The following is a 22,634-nucleotide window of genomic DNA, read 5'->3' on the forward strand; positions in this document are numbered from 1 at the left end:
GTATAAGTTTTCAGTTTGGTATCATACCTTATAGATATCACAAAGAAGGACCTCACCTAAAATCTTTTCCGTTATAGAAGTCCCAAGCAGAAGCATGACAAACCACTTCTCGATCGTCTGGTTTCTCAAGCATAGAGTCTGTCCAAAACGAATCTGGTACAGCTTCCATTCCAAGATCAATGAAAAATTGGTCAGTCAATTCAAAAATTTTGATCGCTGTGTAATTCTGAAAAAAAAAAAGAAATGTTGACACCGGTGTCATTTTTATGAAGTGTCTATCTTGTTCAAATGAGTTTGCGGTATGAGTAGCGCGGTATCCCATACACTACTGGCACTCTATATTGTAGCGCGGTATTGCATACACTACTGGCACTCTTATATTTACATCCTAATCTCATATCAGTCTGTAAGAACGAAGACTTGTTCAATTGAATTATTATCATGGTAATTTCAGTATGTGTACTGCGGCATTTTGTAATATGACGCATTATGTAACAACTTACGCAAAATGTAATAAGGGTATCAGCATTTTGTAATAAAATATTGTTTACGCGATTTGTAATAAAGGTATCAGAGTTTTGTAATAAAAATCGTTTTGTAACGCATTTTGTAATAATTATAAACATCCGCTGATATTGTAAATGTTTCAAAATGCTTTGTAGTTTCTGAATACGTAAAAATGTAATAGCATATAATGATGTCGAGATTATATCTCACTGCCAGTGCTAGGTTATCATAATAACGCCAGATAAGGGGGTCTGAGTTAAACTGATTCCCAGTCTAAGTCCAACAATGATGAGTGTAATTGTTATAATCGTCCACTGGCGTTGGTTTCCTTATTTCAAGAGTCAATTCAACTTTCAACACTGTTACGAACGGTTCAGAACAAGTGATCACGTACTTCTACCATCAACCTTAGCGGGCGTTGTTTGGAGAAATATTAAGTCAGTTTAACTTTTGTTGAAACCAAATGACAGGCAGCTGGAACTACATTAAGGTAACGACTCTGCTCTTTCCCTGAAACATTTTTTCAACCAATAATGCCCAGTCAAGACAACAAAGTCACCCCTATGTGTATTTTTACTCTCAAATACGTGTAGCTGAAATTTATTTCTATATATATCTTTACTTGTAAACCAGAAATGGATCGCTTCTGGGCACATACATCCATATGTCAATATGACGTTCGAATTGATATAGGTACATCAATCACATTTACTTTTTCAGACTCTCTATTTCATTCAAGACATCAGCTTAAGTGGTAAAACAAGGTCAAACTGTCTTCCCATATAAGCTGTCGATTATGATTGGCAACTCTCTACAGATTTGTTTTATAAAACTGATCAAGTATACGTGATTGCTCATAGCACTGTTCTAACTCTGCGCAGTTTATCACAAGACGTTTCGTACACATTTTCTATAAAGAGCAACTGAATATTTTAGACACAATTACCACGCACAGCCGAGTATATGCTTTAAATTTATATTACACGTCCAAATTGAGGCCGAGATGCACTTTTGTGACAGGAAGCTACTTTCTCATTGATCATGCTCTTCATAATCGGAATACCGCTAACTGAAGTAACATTTTCATTGAAGCGCGATGTCATGACATTTTGTTAGAAAAGGTGAATTTGACATAAAACGGCCGATTAAAGTGGAAAATAAACGTACGAAAGGTTGCAGTATTCTGAGCAACTTCTATACGTATGATGTGTGCTTCTCTAAAGTTGATTGCCGATAATTTACGGTAATAAGATGGGAGGGGCACGTTAATATGTCAATGCTGACAGCTGATATTTATCAAAATATACTGAAATAAACACTGACGTAAAGCAGTCAATTAAAATACTGAATGACAATTTATTTTAATCATCCCATAGACAAGGACAAAATAGAGCTCTATCGACAGACCTGACACTTTTCCTTGCAAAAGGTGACAATTCATATCCACTGAGCCATGTTTTGTTTTCTTAGATCGACGAGCTAGGATAAGCTGTCCTACAATACTATGATTAAGCAAAATTTGACTCACGGTTATACTTGCCAAATATCTGCCATTATCATTAAATGATAATAGCCACACAAAGATATATAGACAGACAGACAGACAGACAGACAGACAGACAGACATACAGACAGACAGAAAGGCATACTCAGGCATTCTTTCCTCTCTCCCTCCCTCCATCCATCCCTACCCACATAGATGCAGAGATACATACATAGATACATACCTAGGCCTACGTACGTACACATACATACATACATACATACATACATACATACATACATACATACATACATACATACATACGTACATACATACGTACATACGTACATACATACATACGTACATACATACGTACATACGTACATACATACATACATACATACATACATACATACATACATACATACATACATACACACACACACACACACACACACACACATACATACATACATACATACATACATACATACATACATACATACATACATACATACATACATACATACATACATAGATACATACATACTCAACAGGTCAGATGTACTTCCGCTTTAGTAGCTAAACAAGTCAAATCACTAAAACATCAGCTTATTCTGACTATTTTAGTTTAGTTTAGTGTAGTTTAGTTTTAGTTTTGTTTACTTTAGATTACTTCAGTATAGTTACGGTTATTACGAAAGTAACTCAATGAATGTATAAAGACACATACATGTAGTCATTAGCGCGCGTTTAGCGCGTCAGGCGATGCGTTGCACTAATGTCTGAGTGCTTACTTTGCGGTATTTTCGTAATAATTATTATCATACATCTCCTTTTTTATCAAGAATATATGCACCCGTCGTTTCCGATGCATTATTCCATACACTTTAGAGGCATATTATGCATCGCTTTCTTAACTGCCAGCGGGTTAGGGGTAAACGCCATCTTTACACCGCGCGCGCTCATCAAACATTCGATGCAAGAGCCGAGTAGCGGTGTCGTGCCATATCACAGTGCCGTCTCGGTGAACACTTTCGTTATTACCTCATAATATTTTTCACCTTCAAACATTCGTAATACATTTACTTCTCTTTCTTTTATCAGAAGTTATTTTCAAAGTACAGTATGGAGTTTCGCTCACAACATGGAGGTGCCTGCTGGTGACAGACATCGCGCTAGGGGTTTCCTCCATGTAAGCCATTCAATGCCGCAATGTTTATTATCAAATATGAAAGTAAAGGGGTTATTGCATGCCCGTTACGTGCCCGTTTTTACGGAAGCTCGATTCTATTGTTTGCAAAGGCAGATGTATAATAATATATTTTATGTTATTATATTTTATTTTATCTGAGTATCTACTGATGATTACTGGTTGTCTGCAATACATCAGAAACAATGTCGTTATCCTCTATTTAATAAATCAACTGAGTGTGTTTACCAATGATTCTCTCAAATATATGACAATAAACCAGTCAAAATCTAGTAGTTACCTGCCTCAGATGGTCAGTTAGTAAAATATTGATTGACAGCTATCTAAAATTAATTCTTTCTAATTTGAAATGGAAGTCAGGGAGCGATCAATTTTTGTACTTACTTAACGAGTAAACACACACTTTGTAATACCATTCCAAAGTCAATAAAATATCTGTTTATGCTTTAAAACTGGGAAAAGTTTTTAAAATTATTACAAAATGCGGTTATTACAAAGTGCGAATTATTACAAAATGCTGATACCCTTGTTACAAAACGCGTAGACTATTTTTTATTACAAAATGCTGATACCCTTGTTACAAAACGCGTAGACTGGTTTATTACAAAATGCTGCAGACGTTATTACAAAATGCGTCAGTTATTACAAAATGCTGATACCCCCTATTACATTTTGCGTAAGTTATTACAAAACACGTCAGTATTACAAAATGCCGCAGCACAGTATGATTATCATCATAATCCAATTACCTGTTCAACTAATGCATCAGTGACGTCGATGGATGGCTTATCGGGATAGGGAACGACCAGGTCAATGATGTTCCCCCATGACTGCGCCCACATATTACCTATTTTATGTGAGAGAGAGAGAGAGAGAGAGAGAGAGAGAGAGAGAGAGAGAGAGACTGTGTGTCATTTTGAACGCGGTTAAGAATGCGATACTATCACACTATATTCAGCATAAAAGAATTCCAAAGAAAGACAAACTTAGAAAAATACACACCCGTTCGTCGATCATAAACAATTGACTCAAATGCATGAGCCGGAGGCCTTTAAACGCAATAAACGCATTATTATTATATGACTCAAATGCATAGATACAGACGTACGTAAACACACACATAGGCCTTCACACATCCATACATTTGCACATACAAACAAAACGAATTGACCCATGCCTTTCAAAATACTATTGTTTCTGTAACCATTAAAATGCACATATCGGGGAAAGATGGCTTCAATGATAACTTATTTTGTGTTACCAAGTAAATGTGCCGGTATGGCGCCATCAAGGTCAACATTCTCTTGTCCATAAACTTGACTGAGCCTTCTGCGCACATAGGTGTGGAGTTCAACATAAAGTGGGCGAATTTGACCCCAAAGTTGCATGACATCAGCTTCTAGATTGTCAACTTCGTACCATGATCGCCAGTAGGCGCCCATATCGTCTTGGTCTAGCAATGAAAGAAATGGAAATCGTGAAATACTGTAAAAATATACAAACTAAAAATTGGAAGGTTGTTATTATTATAAAGCTTGTTTTGGGACACTCGTCTTCTAGAATTGTATGTTTCCATCGGCCATGGTTCTGTTATTTGATGATGATCATGACAACAGCTACAGAACATGAAATACATATCATGACAACAATTGAGGAAGATGAAACACATATCAACATTTAACATGTAATGTGTAAGCATAATTATGAAAATATCCTGTTATGCGCTATGCCATGCGCTGTGCCCGGGACAATGTGTTATCTATCTCCAAATGAAATATTAAAAACATCCAGCGTACATGTAGAGGTCGTTTTTCAGAAACTAGTCTCCAGTGCTGTCTTCGACGATGACAACTTTAATAGGAAAACTTGGAGCTATGGGTTATTCTTTTACTGGTCAAGGGTCTCTGTGTCTGAAAATGTTTGAAGTGTTTAAATTGTTACGTGTACAGTTTCCTTTACCGTTTGCCTCTGCTGCTTTGTTGGACAATTCTACAAATTCTTCATAAGATTCGATCATGTATGGCCCAGTAGCATCTCGCCAACCATTCCAAGCCCACAGCAGTCTTTCATAATCTCTCTCTGTTGCCATAACATTCACCAGGTCTGCAAAAAGGAAAATTAGGACCAAATTAGAATGAGTCAGAACCATGCACGGTAAGTCAAGACTTAATACCACTTTTACTGGTCTTGAAAATTTACCAAAAGTGATAAGATGACGCCGAGTCCGTCGTAATCAATGAATGTGAATTCAATACTCGTCCTACCTGGCTCAAGTGGATAGCAAGTGTTTTCGTCATCAAGTTCACAAACTTTGGCAACGGAGTAAATGGTTTCCATCTCAGCTTGAAGTTCATTGTACTGTGATGAAAACAGATGAGTATAATTGTTGTGAAATCTGCGCACATTAATTAATTATTACAAACGTGGACGGCAGATCATTTATTAATTTCTAGGATAGGATCGACAGTATAGCTCATAAATGATAGGGTATTGAAAACAGAGTTGTCAAAAAGGAAGTCAGTAAGATGTAAATAATTGAAAAGAGAAGTGAAGATGAGAGTTTTGAAAGAAGTTACATTGGTAAAGCAGGATTTACAGAATGGGTCAACTTTTCATTCTCTAATTGGTATTCACCTTTTGTAGTTCCTCTTCATCTTCTAACGCTGACGATCCGATGTACAGCAATTTTTCCAGTTGCCTGTTTGTATCGTATTCAAAATCGCTTCTATCAAACTTTGATGCATTCGTTCTAGCTTCTTGTTCGAATGCTGACGTTATCAAACTCTGCTCAAGCTATGGGATGAAAGAATTTTTTGAATCAACATGAAATGTCACTTATTACATCCAAGAATAAATGTACTTCATTGATTCTTCTTGATTTTACAAAACTATAGCGTCATTACTAAGTAAGTACCAGTCGTCAAAATTCTAGTAAACGATTTAATTATTTAAAAGAACACGTTTTTGAATCTTCACAAAATATCACTTGATCGCAGTTTAACCGACTCTCTGCCACAGTGGACAATGAAGGGGTTTGATAAGATGGAGATTTGAAGGGAATTATTTCACCTTTTGAAGTTAGGCAGACTAGGTTGAAGGATACTTCCTCTTGCACAGACTGTGTGGGAAATAATAGTCGCGCCAGCGGCTTACTGACTACGCATGCGCTTATTCATAATATACTATGCGAGTAACCGGAAGTGTACCCTTCTTCACGTGACCCTTCTTTCATGGGCGCCGCCATGTTTTTTTTTGAGTACTCGTAAATAAACAAAAACGAAACAAATTACTATTATATAACATTCATTTTATAAAATATACCTCTTTTATTAGACAGTAAATGTTTTTATGCACCTTGTCGCTGTTACAAAATATCGTTAATATAGATAAGGGAGAAAACTGTCGTGCATATGAACGGGGGCATACGCAAAGAATGCTGGGATTGAATTATAGAAGAGCGCCCCCTGTGTAAATAATTAGATTCAGAAATTGGGCAGACAGTCCATGTAGCCGACAATAAGATGCTAATGATATGCAGAATGTACAAGTTTCAGGTTTCGTCGACCAACTTCCCCCTGCTGGGTACAACTTCAAACTCTGAAATACCAAGTTGGTGGCTATCGTCTGTTACATAATTCAATAGCAAACTTGCGGAAGTTGGCAAGTTCGTGGGACCCTCTGCCAACTTGCCAACTTACTTGCCAACTTTCAATGGGGAAGTTGGCGGGGGCTCTGCCAACTTGCCAACTTACTTACTTGCCAACTTTCATTGGTGGAAGTTGGCGGGGCCTCTGCCAACTTGCCAACTTACTTGCCAACTTTCAATGGGGAAGTTGGCGGGGGCCTCTGCCAACTTGCCAACTTACTTACTTGCCAACTTTCATTGGTGGAAGTTGGCGGGGGCCTCTGCCAACTTGCCAACTTACTTACTTGCCAACTTTCAATGGGGAAGTTGGCGGAGGCCTCTGCCAACTTCCACCAATTAAAGTTGGCAAGTAAGTAAGTTGGCAAGTTGGCACAGGCTTCCGCCAACTTCCACCCATGAAAGTTGGCAAGAAAGTAAGTTGGCAAGTTGGCAGAGGCCCCCGCCAACTTCCACCCATGAAAGTTGTCAAGTAAGTTGGCAAGTTGGCAGAGGCCCCCGCCAACTTCCACCCATGAAAGTTGGCAAGTAAGTAAGTTGGCAAGTTGGCAGAGGCCCCGCCAACTTCCCGGTATGAAAGTTGGCAAGTACGTTGGAAGCTGGCACAGACCTCCACCAACTTCCACCCATGAAAGTTGGCAAGAAAGTAAGTTGGCAAGTTGGCAGAGGCCCCCGCCAACTTCCACCCATGAAAGTTGTCAAGTAAGTTGGCAAGTTGGCAGAGGCCCCCGCCAACTTCCACCCATGAAAGTTGGCAAGTAAGTAAGTTGGCAAGTTGGCAGAGGCCCCCGCCAACTTCCCGGTATGAAAGTTGGCAAGTAAGTTGGCAAGTTGGCAGAGGCCTCCTCCAACTTCCACCCATGAAAGTTGGAAAGTAAGTAAGTTGGCAAGTTGGCACAGGCCTCTGCCAACTTCCACCCATGAAAGTTGGCAAGTAAGTAAGTTGGCAAGTTGGCACAGGCCCCCGCCAACTTCCACCCATTTAAGTTGGCAAGTAACTTAGCAAGTTGGCAGAGGCCTCCGCCAACTTCCACATATGAAAGTTGGCAGAGGCACCCGCCAACTTCAACCCATGAAAGTTGGCAAGTAAGTTGGCAAGTTGGCACAGGCCCCCGCCAACTTCCTGCAGACAGTCAATGTAGCCGACAATGAGATGCTAATGATATGCAGAATGTACAAGTTTCAGGTTTCATCGACCAACTTCCCCCTCTTGGGTACAACTTCAAACTCTGAAATACCAAGTTGGTGGCTATCGTCTGTTACATAATTCAATAGCAAACTTGTGGAAGTTGGCAAGTTCGTGGGACCCTCTGCCAACTTGACAACTTACTTGCCAATTTTCAATGGGGAAGTTGGCGGGGGCCTCTGCCAACTTGCCAACTTACTTACTTGCCAACTTTCATGCGTGGAAGTTGGTGGCGCCCTTTGCCAAGTTGTGGAGGTTGGCAAGTTTGTTGGACCCTCTGCCAACTTGCCAACTTACTTGCCAACTTTCAGTGGGGAAGTTGGCGGGGGCCTCTGCCAACTTGCCAACTTACTTACTTGCCAACTTTCATGGGCCGAACTTGGCGGGGGCCTCTGCCAACTTGCCAACTTTCAATGGGGAAGTTGGCGGAGGCCTCTGCCAACTTCCACCCATTAAAGTTGGCAAGTAAGTAAGTTGGCAAGTTGGCAGAGGCCCCCGCCAACTTCCACCCATGAAAGTTGTCAAGTAAGTTGGCAAGTTGGCAGAGGCCCCCGCCAACTTCCACCCATGAAAGTTGGCAAGAAAGTAAGTTGGCAAGTTGGCAGAGGCCCCCGCCAACTTCCACCCATGAAAGTTGGCAAGTAAGTTGGCAAGTTGGCAGAGGCCCCCGCCACTTCCACCAATGAGAGTTGGCAAGTAAGTAAGTTGGCAAGTTGGCAGAGGCCCCGCCAACTTCGAGTATGAAAGTTGGCAAGTAAGTTGGCAAGTTGGCACAGGCCTCCGCCAACTTCCACCCATGAAAGTTGGCAAGTAAGTAAGTTGGCAAGTTGGCACAGGCCTCCGCCAACTTCCACCCATTAAAGTTGGCAAGAAAGTAAGTTGGCAAGTTGGCAGAGGCCCCCGCCAACTTCCTGTATGAAAGTGTCAAGTAAGATGGCAAGTTGGCACATGCCACTGCCAACTTCCACCATGAAAGTTGGCAAGTAAGTAAGTTGGCAAGTTGGCAGAGGCCCCCGCCAACTTCCACCCATGAAAGTTGGCAAGTAAGTAAGTTGGCAAGTTGGCAGAGGCCCCCGCCAACTTCCATGGATGAAAGTTGGCAAGTAAGTTGGCAAGTTGGCAGAGGCCCCTGCCAACTTCCATCCATTTAAGTTGGCAAGTAAGTAAGTTGGCAAGTTGGCAGAGGCCCCCGCCAACTTCCCTGTATGAAAGTTGGCAAGTAAGTTGGCAAGTTGGCACAGGCCTCCGCCAACTTCCACCCATGAAAGTTGGCAAGTAAGTAAGTTGGCAAGTTGGCACAGGCCCCTGCCAACTTCCACCCATGAAAGTTGGCAAGTAAGTTAGCAAGTTGGCAGATGCCCCTGCCAACTTCCACCCATGAAAGTTGGCAAGTAAGTAAGTTGGCAAGTTGGCAGAGGCCCCCGCCAACTTCCACCCATGAAAGTTGTCAAGTAAGTTGGCAAGTTGGCAGAGGCCCCCGCCAACTTCCACCCAGGAAAGTTGGCAAGAAAGTAAGTTGGCAAGTTGGCAGAGGCCCCCGCCAACTTCCACCCATGAAAGTTGGCAAGTAAGTTGGCAAGTTGGCAGAGGCCCCCGCCGACTTCCACCCATAAAAGTTGGCAAGTAAGTAAGTTGGCAAGTTGGCAGAGGCCCCCGCCAACTTCCCTGTATGAAAGTTGGCAAGTAAGTTGGCAAGTTGGCACAGGCCTCCGCCAACTTCCACCCATGAAAGTTGGCAAGTAAGTAAGTTGGCAAGTTGGCACAGGCCTCCGCCAACTTCCACCCATGAAAGTTGGCAAGAAAGTAAGTTGGCAAGTTGGCAGAGGCCCCCGCCAACTTTCCTGGATGAAAGTTGGCAAGTAAGTTGGCAAGTTGGCACAGGCCCCCGCCAACTTCCACCCATGAAAGTTGGCAAGAAAGTAAGTTGGCAAGTTGGCAGAGGCCCCCGCCAACTTCCACCCATGAAAGTTGTCAAGTAAGTTGGCAAGTTGGCAGAGGCCCCGCCAACTTCCACCCATGAAAGTTGGCAAGTAAGTAAGTTGGCAAGTTGGCAGAGGCCCCGCCAACTTCCAAGTATGAAAGTTGGCAAGTAAGTTGGCAAGTTGGCAGAGGCCTCCGCCAACTTCCACCCATGAAAGTTGGCAAGTAAGTAAGTTGGCAAGTTGGCAGAGGCCCCCGCCAACTTCCAAGTATGAAAGTTGGCAAGTAAGTTGGCAAGTTGGCACAGGCCTCCGCCAACTTCCACCCATGAAAGTTGGCAAGTAAGTAAGTTGGCAAGTTGGCAGAGGCCCCCGCCAACTTCCCTGTATGAAAGTTGTCAAGTAAGTTGGCAAGTTGGCACAGGCCTCCGCCAACTTCCACCCATGAAAGTTGGAAAGTAAGTTAGCAAGTTGGCAGATGCCCTGCCAACTTCCACCCATGAAAGTTGGCAAGTAAGTATGTTGGCAAGTTGGCAGAGGCCCCCGCCAACTTCCCAGTATGAAAGTTGGCAAGTAAGTTGGCAAGTTGGCACAGGCCTCCGCCAACTTCCACCCATGAAAGTTCGCAAGAAAGTAAGTTGGCAAGTTGGCAGAGGCCCCCGCCAACTTCCACCATGAAAGTTGTCAAGTAAGTTGGCAAGTTGGCAGAGGCCCCCACCAACTTCCACCCAGGAAAGTTGGCAAGAAAGTAAGTTGGCAAGTTGGCAGAGGCCCCCGCCAACTTCCACCCATGAAAGTTGGCAAGTAAGTTGGCAAGTTGGCAGAGGCCCCCGCCAACTTCCACCCATGAAAGTTGGCAAGTAAGTAAGTTGGCAAGTTGGCAGAGGCCCCCGCCAACTTCCGAGTATTAAAGTTGGCAAGTAAGTTGGCAAGTTGGCACAGGCCTCCGCCAACTTCCACCCATGAAAGTTGGCAAGTAAGTAAGTTGGCAAGTTCGCAGAGGCCCCCGCCAACTTCCACCCATGAAAGTTGGCAAGTAAGTAAGTTGGCAAATTGGCAGAGGCCCCCGCCAACTTCCACCCATGAAAGTTGGCAAGTAAGTAAGTTGGCAAGTTGGCAGAGGCCCCCGCCAACTTCCCGGTATGAAAGTTGGCAAGTAAGTTGGCAAGTTGGCACAGGCCTCTGCCAACTTCCACCCATGAAAGTTGGCAAGTAAGTAAGTTGGCAAGTTGGCAGAGGCCCCCGCCAACTTCCATCCATTTAAGTTGGCAAGTAAGTAAGTTGGCAAGTTGGCAGAGGCCCCCGCCAACTTCCCTGTATGAAAGTTGGCAAGTAAGTTGGCAAGTTGGCAGAGGCCTCCGCCAACTTCCACCCATGAAAGTTGGCAAGTAAGTAAGTTGGCAAGTTGGCGCAGGCCCCTGCCAACTTCCACCCATGAAAGTTGGCAAGTAAGTAAGTTGGCAAGTTGGCAGAGGCCCCTGCCAACTTCCCAGTATGAAAGTTGGCAAGTAAGTTGGCAAGTTGGCACAGGCCTCCGCCAACTTCCACCCATGAAAGTTCGCAAGAAAGCAAGTTGGCAGAGGCCCCCGCCAACTTCCACCCATGAAAGTTGTCAAGTAAGTTGGGAAGTTGGCAGAGGCCCCCGCCAACTTCCACCCAGGAAAGTTGGCAAGAAAGTAAGTTGGCAAGTTGGCAGAGGCCCCCGCCAACTTCCACCCATGAAAGTTGGCAAGTAAGTTGGCAAGTTGGCAGACCACCCATGAAAGTTGGCAAGTAAGTAAGTTGGCAAGTTGGCAGAGGCCCCCGCCAACTTCCATCCATTTAAGTTGGCAAGTAAGTAAGTTGGCAAGTTGGCAGAGGCCCCGCCAACTTCCTGTATGAAAGTTGGCAAGTAAGTTGGCAAGTTGGCACAGGCCCCCGCCAACTTCCACCCATGAAAGTTCGCAAGTAAGTAAGTTGGCAAGTTGGCAGAGGTCCCCGCAACTTTCCAGTTGTCAAGTAAGTTGCCAAGAGGGCAGAGGCCCGTGTCATCTATTATTGTCTTCTCATTTACATATTTTTCGTGTAACCCCATGTTCGTGTCGGCTACATAGACTATCTGCCAGAAATTGCCAGTTTTTAGACGGAAACGCTATAGTTTCAGCTTGCAAGTGGAAGTTGGGCAGTGCGGTCACCATTGCAATGATAATGATTGCATAATACGTCCCTTGTTTAACGCAATAGGCTGTTATCATTGTAAAAATTGCCAATTTTGTCCAAAATTTTTACACGCTACAGAAAATCTATACCTGCCAGTGCCCTGCTGCAGGGTTTGACGTCGTGTACGTACGTGAACTGCTTTCATCAGAGGGAAACTGGGCATAGTTGTCATATAAACGTTTATGAAGTAACAATTACAGTTCATCATGAATCAATACAAATAACATTGCCAATCTTAACCCCTGGCGCGACACCAAGGGCTGAGCCCTATATAATAATATTCCTCTAGAGGTGGTTAACCAACCCCTTTTAATCTTTTCATAACCAGACTTTTGTTAATCTGCTTTCATTGGAGTAGGATAACATCTCTTTACATGGAATGGGCTTAAAAGCGTTAATGTACCATAGTATACGATGAAAGAGTAACCGTGTACTGGATCTCCAAATGTAAAATTATCAGCTATTCATGCATGATTAATCACCTATGCTTTCCAGGTTAACAGATAGTGAGCCATCTGAACTGTGGGAATAGAATTAACAGATAGTGTAGCATCTGAACTGTGGGAATAGAATTAACAGATAGTGTGGCATCTGAACTGTGGGAATAGAATTAACAGATAGTGTAGCATCTGAACTGTGGGAATAGAATTAACAGATAGTGTGGCATCTGAACTGTGGGAATAGAATTAACAGATAGTGTGCCATCTGAACTGTGGGAATAGAATTAACAGATAGTGTGGCATCTGAACTGTGGGAATAGAATTAACAGATAGTGTGGCATATGAACTGTGGGAATAGAATTAACAGATAGTGTGCCATCTGAACTGTGGGAATAGAATTAACAGATAGTGTGGCATCTGAACTGTGGGAATAGAATTATCAGATAGTGTGGCATCTGAACTCTGGGAATAGAATTATCAGATAGTGTGGCATCTGAACTCTGGGAATAGAATTAACAGATAGTGCAGCATCTGAACTGTGGGAATAGGTGATAAAGAACACTTCAGAGAAATGATGACCATTGTCGCAAAAACAAAAATATTTGGTTCTTCCTATCTTAACATCTGCTGTTGTTGAATCCGATACTTGATGTGAAAAGACATTGATCACTTTTCATGTCACATAAAACTATTATTTTTTACTAGATGCATTTTTAGCAAAACAGGTCTTGATGTCATATCTCATTATCCATAACCCTTCGTTCCTTCACTCCATCCCCTTCTGTGACACAGTCATATCTCATTATCCATAACCCTTCCTTCCTTCACTCCATCACCTTCTGTCATATCTCATTATCCATAACCCTTCCTTCCTTCACTCCATCACCTTCTGTCATATCTCATTATCCATAACCCTTCCTTCCTTCACTCCATCACCTTCTGTCTCCGATATAATATGTTACGTGCCCCTGTCTTGTTTCCAGTCGATCGTGTATCGTAGAACCCAATTAGTTAAACATGAATAAACACTTTCTGCTCAAAAAATTATATTAAACGAGATGCACGTCATATGTACGGTCATACCATTTGATTTTGTTTCTCTACATTTGCCACATCGGTGTTGTAGTCCCATTCTGTCAACACTTGAGCGAAATACACACCCTGAGCCATGTCGTTATACTTGGTCAGAAAGTCTTCTGCCAGAGCCTCGTCCGCGATCTGATCACCTAGTAATCATCAAAATAAACATCCTTTATGTCAACTTTACACTTTGTGATTAAATTAATTTTACCAACTCTAGGCTCATCTATTACAGCTGACACTGTCCATCGAGCAAATCAGTATTTACTAACAAGTCAACTAGGCTAGCGTGAAGTCCATTAAGAAGACATCCTGAAACAGGTAGCGTTCATTCACTTATTCATTTGTATCACTGATAACAGCGTTTTGACTTACTTAAACATGTGACACCATCGCCATCTAAGATTTCTCCAGCTGGGCATGCGCAGTGAAAGCTTCCCTCCTCATTGAAGCATATTTTGTCACAAACATCTTCCATACATTCATCGATATCTATGAAACAAAATTTTGCATCCATTATTTCATAACTTGTTTTGCATGTTTTAAATTGTGTCCATTTTTTACATTTTCGATTGAAATTATTTCCTAAGCATGTCGTAACCTTCGAAATGATTTTTTTACGAACAGACTAATTCGAGAGCCAGATTTTTAAAATTCCTATTTCATCTGATTTCATCAAGTAACGTTGAATTGTAATGAGTGATATCTCTGACCATTTGAAGATGTCGTGTTTCTATAACGAGTTTGACGATCGATTATATTTGGTAATACATTCTACATTTATTGGTAATACTACACAAATTGACAATATAAACATATGCGGCTTTTCCTACGTAATACACCAAAACTAAGTCAAGGACCAATAAAGTCCAGAAAAAGTATTGAAGCGTTAAGTTCATGGTATAAAGGTTGCCTTTAAGTCGTTAGTATAAAGGTTGCCATACCGATACACGTGAGTAGGTCATTATCCAGCATGTAGCCATCAAAACAGGAACACGAAAAACTGTCTCCTAAATCAGTACAAAGTTGATCACAGTCTCCCCTACCTCCATTGGCAGCACAGACTGGAATGATAGAAGCATTAACAAGATCAGCAGTGGTCTAAAAGATGTGACGTAGTGTCATATGTACATATGTACATAATGGATGGACCAAAAACATCCTAATAATATAGGTAGTGCTAGATTACCGATTCTAATTGTGCACGCTGTGTTTCAGTGTCCAAGTGAAGTAACATCAAATACAAATTCGTCAAAGTTTTAGCCTTCCGAGGAAAGTCCTTGGCACATTATCAAATCGAGGGTCAAGAAGCTGAATTTTGTAATTGTAGAGAAAAATTGTGTCAAACTTTGCCTTTAAAATTCGTTGTGACAAGCCATTTGTGACCAGTGTACGATAAGCATATATAAAACGTGTAAGGTTTGAGTGAACTGACTGTTTTGAATCTGTCTTGCTAAAACTTATCCAAGCTGTATTTGCGTGATTTGCACCGAGTTTGTTAGTGTCCTGCCTAGTGTTGATACTTCTCTGTTACTTACATGGCTCAATCCATTCATCGGCCGGGGGACGCCAATGGTTATCCCATCCAACTGTGTTACCTTCCTTCTCATTCATATCTTTCAACCAATCAATCAGCGGTTGGAAATACTGGATAAGAGGAGCCACATCCATCTCTTCCTTGCCTGTTATTCGTTGCATAGCTTCAGGCCATGGTAAACTCTCTCCGAGTGATAGCATGTCGCTGCAAACGTTTAAGTATTTATATTTCAGATAGTGTCATCAAGTGATGATGAAGAAATGAAAGTCATTCGTGTACACTATAAACCGATAGGTATACACCATTTCACGTGTTAGTCAACTTTCTTAACATAAAGACCAATATTTCATGTTCTGTACACTTCATAGAAGCACAGTGAATCATCATGGACTGAAAAGCGACTACTTTTCAATTTCTAATATCTTCCTCTGGCCTTCCCTCATTTTACTGAAGTCGTTACGTCACTCTGAATATTTATCTATTCTCCCAAATTTCTTTCCGTCCATTGAAGTCAAACAAGAAATTGAAAGTCAGTTTCAGGGCTTTCACATTTTAAGTACTTGTCTGAGTCACAGTTAAAGTCACTGTATGGTAATTTGTACCTTAGCAACTGTCCAGCTTCATGTGAGCGATAGATGTCACATCGATGCAGTTCCCGTGTGTTATTAGCGGCTTTGCAAAGAGCTTCATGGAACTGAAATTGGATCACGAAACTTACAAAGTATCTGTGTAGAAAATGAAACAAAACAAAAACATAAACAGACAATTGATTAATAGCAAATCAGCATCCCTGTGTTACAATAATGATTATCCTCTTGTGATACCTGTAAAATTGCGATAACTGTATTTTGACAATTTAAGCTCTTCCCTTGCATACAAGCGAATAAAATATATCGCGTGTTTTGTGAATATATGAACCAAACACAATAAGAGTATGTACCTGATATACGGTGTGTTGGCTGGAATGTGATACTTTGAACCGGGGTCAAAATCCATGCGAAGGTCACTTCTCGGTACCGGGGGGACCACTCCTTGATACTCATTTCGAAGTTGCCACCAACGTTCATTGTAATTCTCTTTAGTAACTTTACCCTCGAACACTTCCCATCTCCATAAATCCATCAACAAGCCAAATGGAAGAAAGGCGATCTTCTCCAGCGCCATGCTCATTAAGAAATTGATGTCAGTCTCTGCAGTCATGGCAAATAATAAAATATATTCCAATTAGCAGTTTGAAGTTATCATATTGATCATCTTATGTTTTTGGAAATTGAATGTGATCTCAAAGTCTGAGAAACGGGCAAAAGGTTTCCACTTCATGGGAACAACACAAAATATTGCAAAATACGATACTATTATATTCATTTCTTTTCGGAGGAAAAAATGAAGGATGAACATTTCACTTTTTCTGAACGACTTGATGGTTTTCATATAATGACAATATTCATATTAATTGGCTAATATCGCAATAAATGAGGAAAAGTTTTATTTCTAAAATGAAAGAATAAATCATTTTGCTCCAGTATCTATAATCAAAGTATAAACCGTCCCTCTCTGCTCCCTATCCTTGGTCAAAGCATATACCATTCTTTTCTGCTCCACTATCTATGGTCAAAGTATATACTGTTCCTCTCTGCTCCACTATCTATAGTCAAAGTATATACCGTTCCTCTCTGCTACACTATCTATAGTCAAAGTATAAACCGTCCCTCTCTGCTCCCTATCCTTGGTCAAAGCATATACCATTTTTTCTGCTCCACTATCTATGGTCAAAGTATATACTGTTCCTCTCTGCTCCACTATCTATAGTCAAAGTATATACCGTTCCTCTGTGCTACACTATCTATGGTCAAAGCATATACCATTCTTTTCTGCTCCACTATCTATGGTCAAAGTATATACCGTTCCTCTGTGCTACACTATCTATGGTCAAAGTATATACCGTTCCTCTCTGCTCCACTATCTATAGTCAAAGTATATACCATTCCTCTCTGCACCGCTATCTATAGTCAAAGTATATACCGTTCCTCTCTGCTACACTATCTATAGTCAAAGTATATACCGTTCCTCTCTGCTACACTATCTATGGTCAAAGTATATACCGTTCCTCTCTGCTCCACTATCTATAGTCAAAGTATATACCGTTCCTCTCTGCTACACTATCTATAGTCAAAGTATATACCGTTCCTCTCTGCTACACTATCTATAGTCAAAGTATATACCGTTTCTCTCTGCACCGCTATCTATAGTCAAAGTATATACCGTTCCTCTCTGCTACACTATCTATAGTCAAAGTATATACCGTTCCTCTCTGCTCCACTATCTATAGTCAAAGTATATACCGTTCCTCTCTGCTCCACTATCTATAGTCAAAGTATATACCGTTCCTCTCTGCTACACTATCTATGGTCAAAGTATATACCGTTCCTCTCTGCTACACTATCTATAGTCAAAGTATATACCGTTCCTCTCTGCTCACTATCTATGGTCAAAGTATATACCGTTTCTCTCTGCACCGCTATCTATAGTCAAAGTATATACCGTTCCTCTCTGCTCCACTATCTATAGTCAAAGTATATACCGTTCCTCTCTGCCCACACTATCTATAGTCAAAGTATATACCGTTCCTCTCTGCTACACTATCTATGGTCAAAGTATATACCGTTCCTCTCTGCTACACTATCTATAGTCAAAGTATATACCGTTCCTCTCTGCTACACTATCTATAGTCAAAGTATATACTGTTCCTCTCTGCTCCACTATCTATAGTCAAAGTATATACCGTTCCTCTCTGCTACACTATCTATAGTCAAAGTATATACCGTTCCTCTCTGCTCCACTATCTATAGTCAAAGTATATACCGTTCCTCTCTGCTACACTATCTATAGTCAAAGTATATACCGTTCCTCTCTGCTACACTATCTATAGTCAAAGTATATACCGTTCCTCTCTGCTACACTATCTATAGTCAAAGTATATACTGTTCCTCTCTGCTCCACTATCTATAGTCAAAGTATATACCGTTCCTCTCTGCTCCACTATCTATAGTCAAAGTAGATGCCGTTCCTCTCTGCTACACTATCTATAGTCAAAGTATATACTGTTCCTCTCTGCGCCACTATCTATAGTCAAAGCATAGACCGTTCTTTTCTGCTCCACTATCTATGGTCTCTTTGAAAGGAGAGGGATATGCTAGATATTTGCGCACTACATTTCGTAAATCAATAAGTAAGCTTATATCTGAGTATGCTGACGTCAAATTTCCTTCGTTTCTCAACGATCTACTAGCAGATTTGAACATGTGACCAATGACCTGATCTTTGTATAAGGCTCTGAAGTTTTCAGCGTCAGGATTGACTGTTGCTTTGGAAACAAAATATACTAACCATAGTCATCGACAACTTCTTCAAGCAATCCGATTTCATGCAGATGTTCTGGTGTTGATACGGAGAGAGCTAATACATCGCCGACAGCCTCATGGAAACCTGGATTGGCGCCCCCACGGTAGATAACAGGTTGATGTTTGTACTGTAAATAATACTGTATATGACCCATCTCATGGTGAATGGTAAGAAGATCCTCCATATTGACCTCAGTACACATCTTAATTCTGAAAGATTCAAAGGAAAGAAAATATCTATTTGTCACTGACGTCACTCTCCACTCACTCATCACGTGACTGGCATGTCACTGACAGTGGAAATTGTGGATTAGTAAACTTCAATGACAACTGTCTGGTTGATATGGAATTGTTGACAGTCAGATGCTGTGTATACGGTTGGTTGTCTGAACTTTACATTCGTTAATAATCAATCAACATTTACTTTTTTAACCTTGCTCGTTTAAGAGAAACAAAACAAAAGACTTGATGAAAATAATACATAAGAATAAGTAAGAATAAGTAAACCAGTTACACACAAATATACAAACAAACACACACACATCCAACCATCTATCCATCCATTCATCCATCCATACATATACATCCATATACACAATGCAAACAGACACACAGACAGTCTATAGGAAGATTCAGAGGAATTATTAAATCAACTGCTTGTAAGTAAAGTGGTTAAAATAAATCACAGCAAAACAGAATAAATACTACAAAAGGAAAAACAACAGTAAAACTAAAACTGTTTCAATTCCAGTGTAAATAAATGGTAACAGTGCACAAATGCACAAATGTGCACTTTTATTTGCGTTCAAAGGCCTCCGGCCCATATGCAAAGGGGGTGCAATGGCTGGTATATTACATGAAAAAAAAAAAAGTATACAGAGCTAGCTATCTGAAGTTTTAAGTAGATTACTACAAAAAAGTTCTATTCTTGCAACAACTGCCTTCAAAAATTACAATTTAGAGCTAGTTTCCGTTCTAATTTTGAAAGCTTGAAATACAAAGTGACAAATCTTAAGTGTTATTTCTATATCTGAAATATTCATTAGTGTCTGGAATTTACAAAAGTTTGGTTCTCGAATAAATGCACTTGGCAGATATTTATCTCGTAATTCATTATATAAAGGACATACTAAAAGAAAATGATACTCGTCTTCCACGTCACCCTGCTTACACAAATTACAAAATCTGGCTGATGATTCAATGTTTTTGTGTCTACCATCTTCAATAGCCAGTGGAAGTACAGAACACCGAACCGTGTAAACAATAATTTTGCATAACTCTCCAGTTACAATTTGAAAACATATATTTTTCTGGTTCAAGTAGAGTTTTAATGCAATTGTAAGTTCTTAATTTTGGTTTACCCATAGCATTAGCTTTCCATTGTTGTTTTAAAATATCTGAAACACGTGTTTTGAAAGCTGATATAAAACTTAGCGTACTGCCAACTTCTTGGGTAAGCCATACATGACCGAACCAATAGGAAAACAAAATGTGTTTTACAGAAGGTGCCCATGTGTGCCGTCCAAGGCTGTCAAGATTACACAGCATAATGTAGGCCTGCTTTGGGAGACGTTCCTGTGGCATTTCTATGAGTTTAACCCAATAACTGATACAACGTTTTATAATATATATAAAAGTGTGGTAGTATATAGGCAGACGGCCACATTCCCCAAGCACGGCTTCGTTTGAAGTGTGACTGGGAACTCCAAGAAGCATCCTGCACCATTTTCTATGGATCTTTTCAACGACATCAAAATATTGATAACCCCAGATTTCAGAGCCGTAAAAATGAGAATTGGGAGAATCATTGTATCAAAAAGTTTGAAGTGACTCTCATACGGTAGGAACTCTAATTTCCACCTGGCAATTGACAGCAGATTAAGTGCCTTGCTAGCTTGGCAAGAAAGAGTGAACACAGCTTTGGACCAGACATTTCTGGAAGACAGGAATAGACCTAAATATTTATAGTACGAGACGATACTAATTGGACGGCTGCCAAAATGCCAGGTTTCATGACGAGCTCTATGGCCACCTTTACGAAAAATAACAATTTTCGTCTTCTCTAAGTTGACTTTCATTTGCCACTTTACACAAAAACAATGCAAGATATCAATGAGGTTTTGCAGATTTCTAACAGAGTCGGCAAAAATGACAATGTCATCAGCGTACAGCAAGGCAAATAGATCGTATATGTCCTGTGTGAGTTGAATTCCCATCTGTCCAGAGGCGATAAGCATGGAATTTAATTCTTCTATAAAAAAGCTGAACAAAAGTGGACTCAGGATACAGCCTTGCCTAACGCCTGCTGGACAGTGGAAATACTCAGACAATACATTTCCTGCTCTAACACAAGTCTTAATATTTCTATACATCGAGTGCAAGATACAAAACATTTTGCCCTTTACTCCTAGCTGCATTAACTTGTATAATAGTAGCGAGTGATTTACTTTATCAAAAGCTTTGGCAAAGTCTACGAAAAGGCAATAAAATTTTCCATGTCTTACACTCAAGTATTTCTGGATTAACGCATGGAGGGTGAAAACATTATCAACAGTGCTATGATTTTGCCGAAAACCTGCCTGACAATCTGAAAGCACGTTGACTTCATCAGACCACATTGTTAACCTAGTATTTAAAATAGAAGTAAAAATCTTACCAAGGACATTCAAAAGAGAAATACCTCTATAATTATTGACATCATTTTTGTCTCCTTTTTTTAACAACGGTATCACAATAGCAGTTGTCCATTCAGATGGGAACGTCCCAGAGTCCAGAATAAAATTGAACATTTCTGATAAAAGCGGTAAAATAACATTTGCTGAAAACTTGAAAAATTCATTTGGAAGTCCGTCAGGGCCGGGTGCTTTGCCTGCTTTTAATTTTTTTAAGCTGTGCAGTATTTCTTCTTCACTAATTCTTTCATTCAGAATACTTGACACATCACCATCTGTATTTTCTTTAGTCACACGTTGAAAAAGATCTACTTCCTCCTCTACAGAGCGGAGAAAGTTCATATCCCCAGAATGAACGTCGTGACACACTCTATATAAAGCACTGAAATGATCGTACCACATCTCTGCCGTAATTTCATTTGATAGATGACCCTTACGTTTCGCAATTACTTTCAGGAGTGACCAGAATTCACCAGAGTTTTTGCAAGCGGCGTCCCTGAATTGATTTCTTATCTTATCCTGATACTGTCTTTTACCCTCCCTACAAGTCTGGTTGAATTTATTCCTAGCAATTAGTGGTCCTCTGAGCAATTTTGCCGAAATAACTTAAGTTTTTCATAGACAGTATTTTTGGCACTCAAACATGATGAACCGAACCATGGCGGCTGGTTTGACTTTTTCACTCTATTGAATCTGGGAACATCTCCACATGCTGTCTTGAGCGCCTCATTTAAATTCAAAATGGCTGTGCTGATGTCAGGTAACGCTGATTTGGAAGAAATATTGAAATATTTGCTTTCTTGTAAAGAAGAATTTACGCAATTAACATAACAGCTGATTGGAAAGTGATCAGAATCGATCCTGGGTAAAACGTTGAAATTATCTACATAACAAAACAAATCTGATGAAATTATACAATAGTCAACTACACTACAACCACTGGGAGTTATGCAAGTAATTTTTCCATCTCTGTCACCTTTAAGCCGACCATTGGCAATATGTAAATCAAAATTCTTACAAATGTTCAACAGAGCTTTACCTGCTTCGTTTACAACGGCGTCTTTTGAATTCCTTGGTACAGTGAAGTCAGATGGTTGATAGTCAACATTTTCAAAAGGCAAATATTCAACAGAGTCGTCTAAAATAAAATCATCTTCGGAACCCGTTCTTGCGTTGAAATCCCCACCAAGTATGAAGTATTTTTCAGAATTACCGCCATTTAATTCAATAAGCTTAGCTTCCAAAGCGTCAAAATTAAGTAAACAATTATCTGGTCTGAAATAGCAACACCCCAAAATAACTCCTTTGTCAAGTTGAAAAACAGACTTATTGAACTCAATGAAAACAGAGTTTT

General features: G+C 40.5%; 1 protein-coding gene across 1 annotated transcript in view; it reads right to left on the minus strand.

The window, feature by feature from the left end:
* The window catches only part of LOC139124629 (angiotensin-converting enzyme-like), a 41,907-nt gene that overhangs the window by 5,480 nt on the left and 13,793 nt on the right, over positions 1 to 22,634 (minus strand). Inside the window, exons 8-20 of the mRNA XM_070690756.1 lie at positions 18,595 to 18,818; positions 16,148 to 16,397; positions 15,810 to 15,932; positions 15,209 to 15,411; positions 14,615 to 14,734; positions 14,046 to 14,162; positions 13,674 to 13,816; positions 5,838 to 5,996; positions 5,468 to 5,561; positions 5,163 to 5,306; positions 4,465 to 4,656; positions 3,953 to 4,050; positions 57 to 226 (exon numbers count right to left, since the gene is read on the minus strand). Coding sequence (XP_070546857.1) covers positions 57 to 226; positions 3,953 to 4,050; positions 4,465 to 4,656; positions 5,163 to 5,306; positions 5,468 to 5,561; positions 5,838 to 5,996; positions 13,674 to 13,816; positions 14,046 to 14,162; positions 14,615 to 14,734; positions 15,209 to 15,411; positions 15,810 to 15,932; positions 16,148 to 16,397; positions 18,595 to 18,818 — 2,037 coding nt within the window. The remainder of the gene's footprint in view (positions 1 to 56; positions 227 to 3,952; positions 4,051 to 4,464; positions 4,657 to 5,162; positions 5,307 to 5,467; positions 5,562 to 5,837; positions 5,997 to 13,673; positions 13,817 to 14,045; positions 14,163 to 14,614; positions 14,735 to 15,208; positions 15,412 to 15,809; positions 15,933 to 16,147; positions 16,398 to 18,594; positions 18,819 to 22,634) is intronic.

Source organism: Ptychodera flava (genome assembly GCF_041260155.1).
Source record: "Ptychodera flava strain L36383 chromosome 23 unlocalized genomic scaffold, AS_Pfla_20210202 Scaffold_24__1_contigs__length_23054250_pilon, whole genome shotgun sequence".
NCBI lineage: Eukaryota > Metazoa > Hemichordata > Enteropneusta > Ptychoderidae > Ptychodera > Ptychodera flava.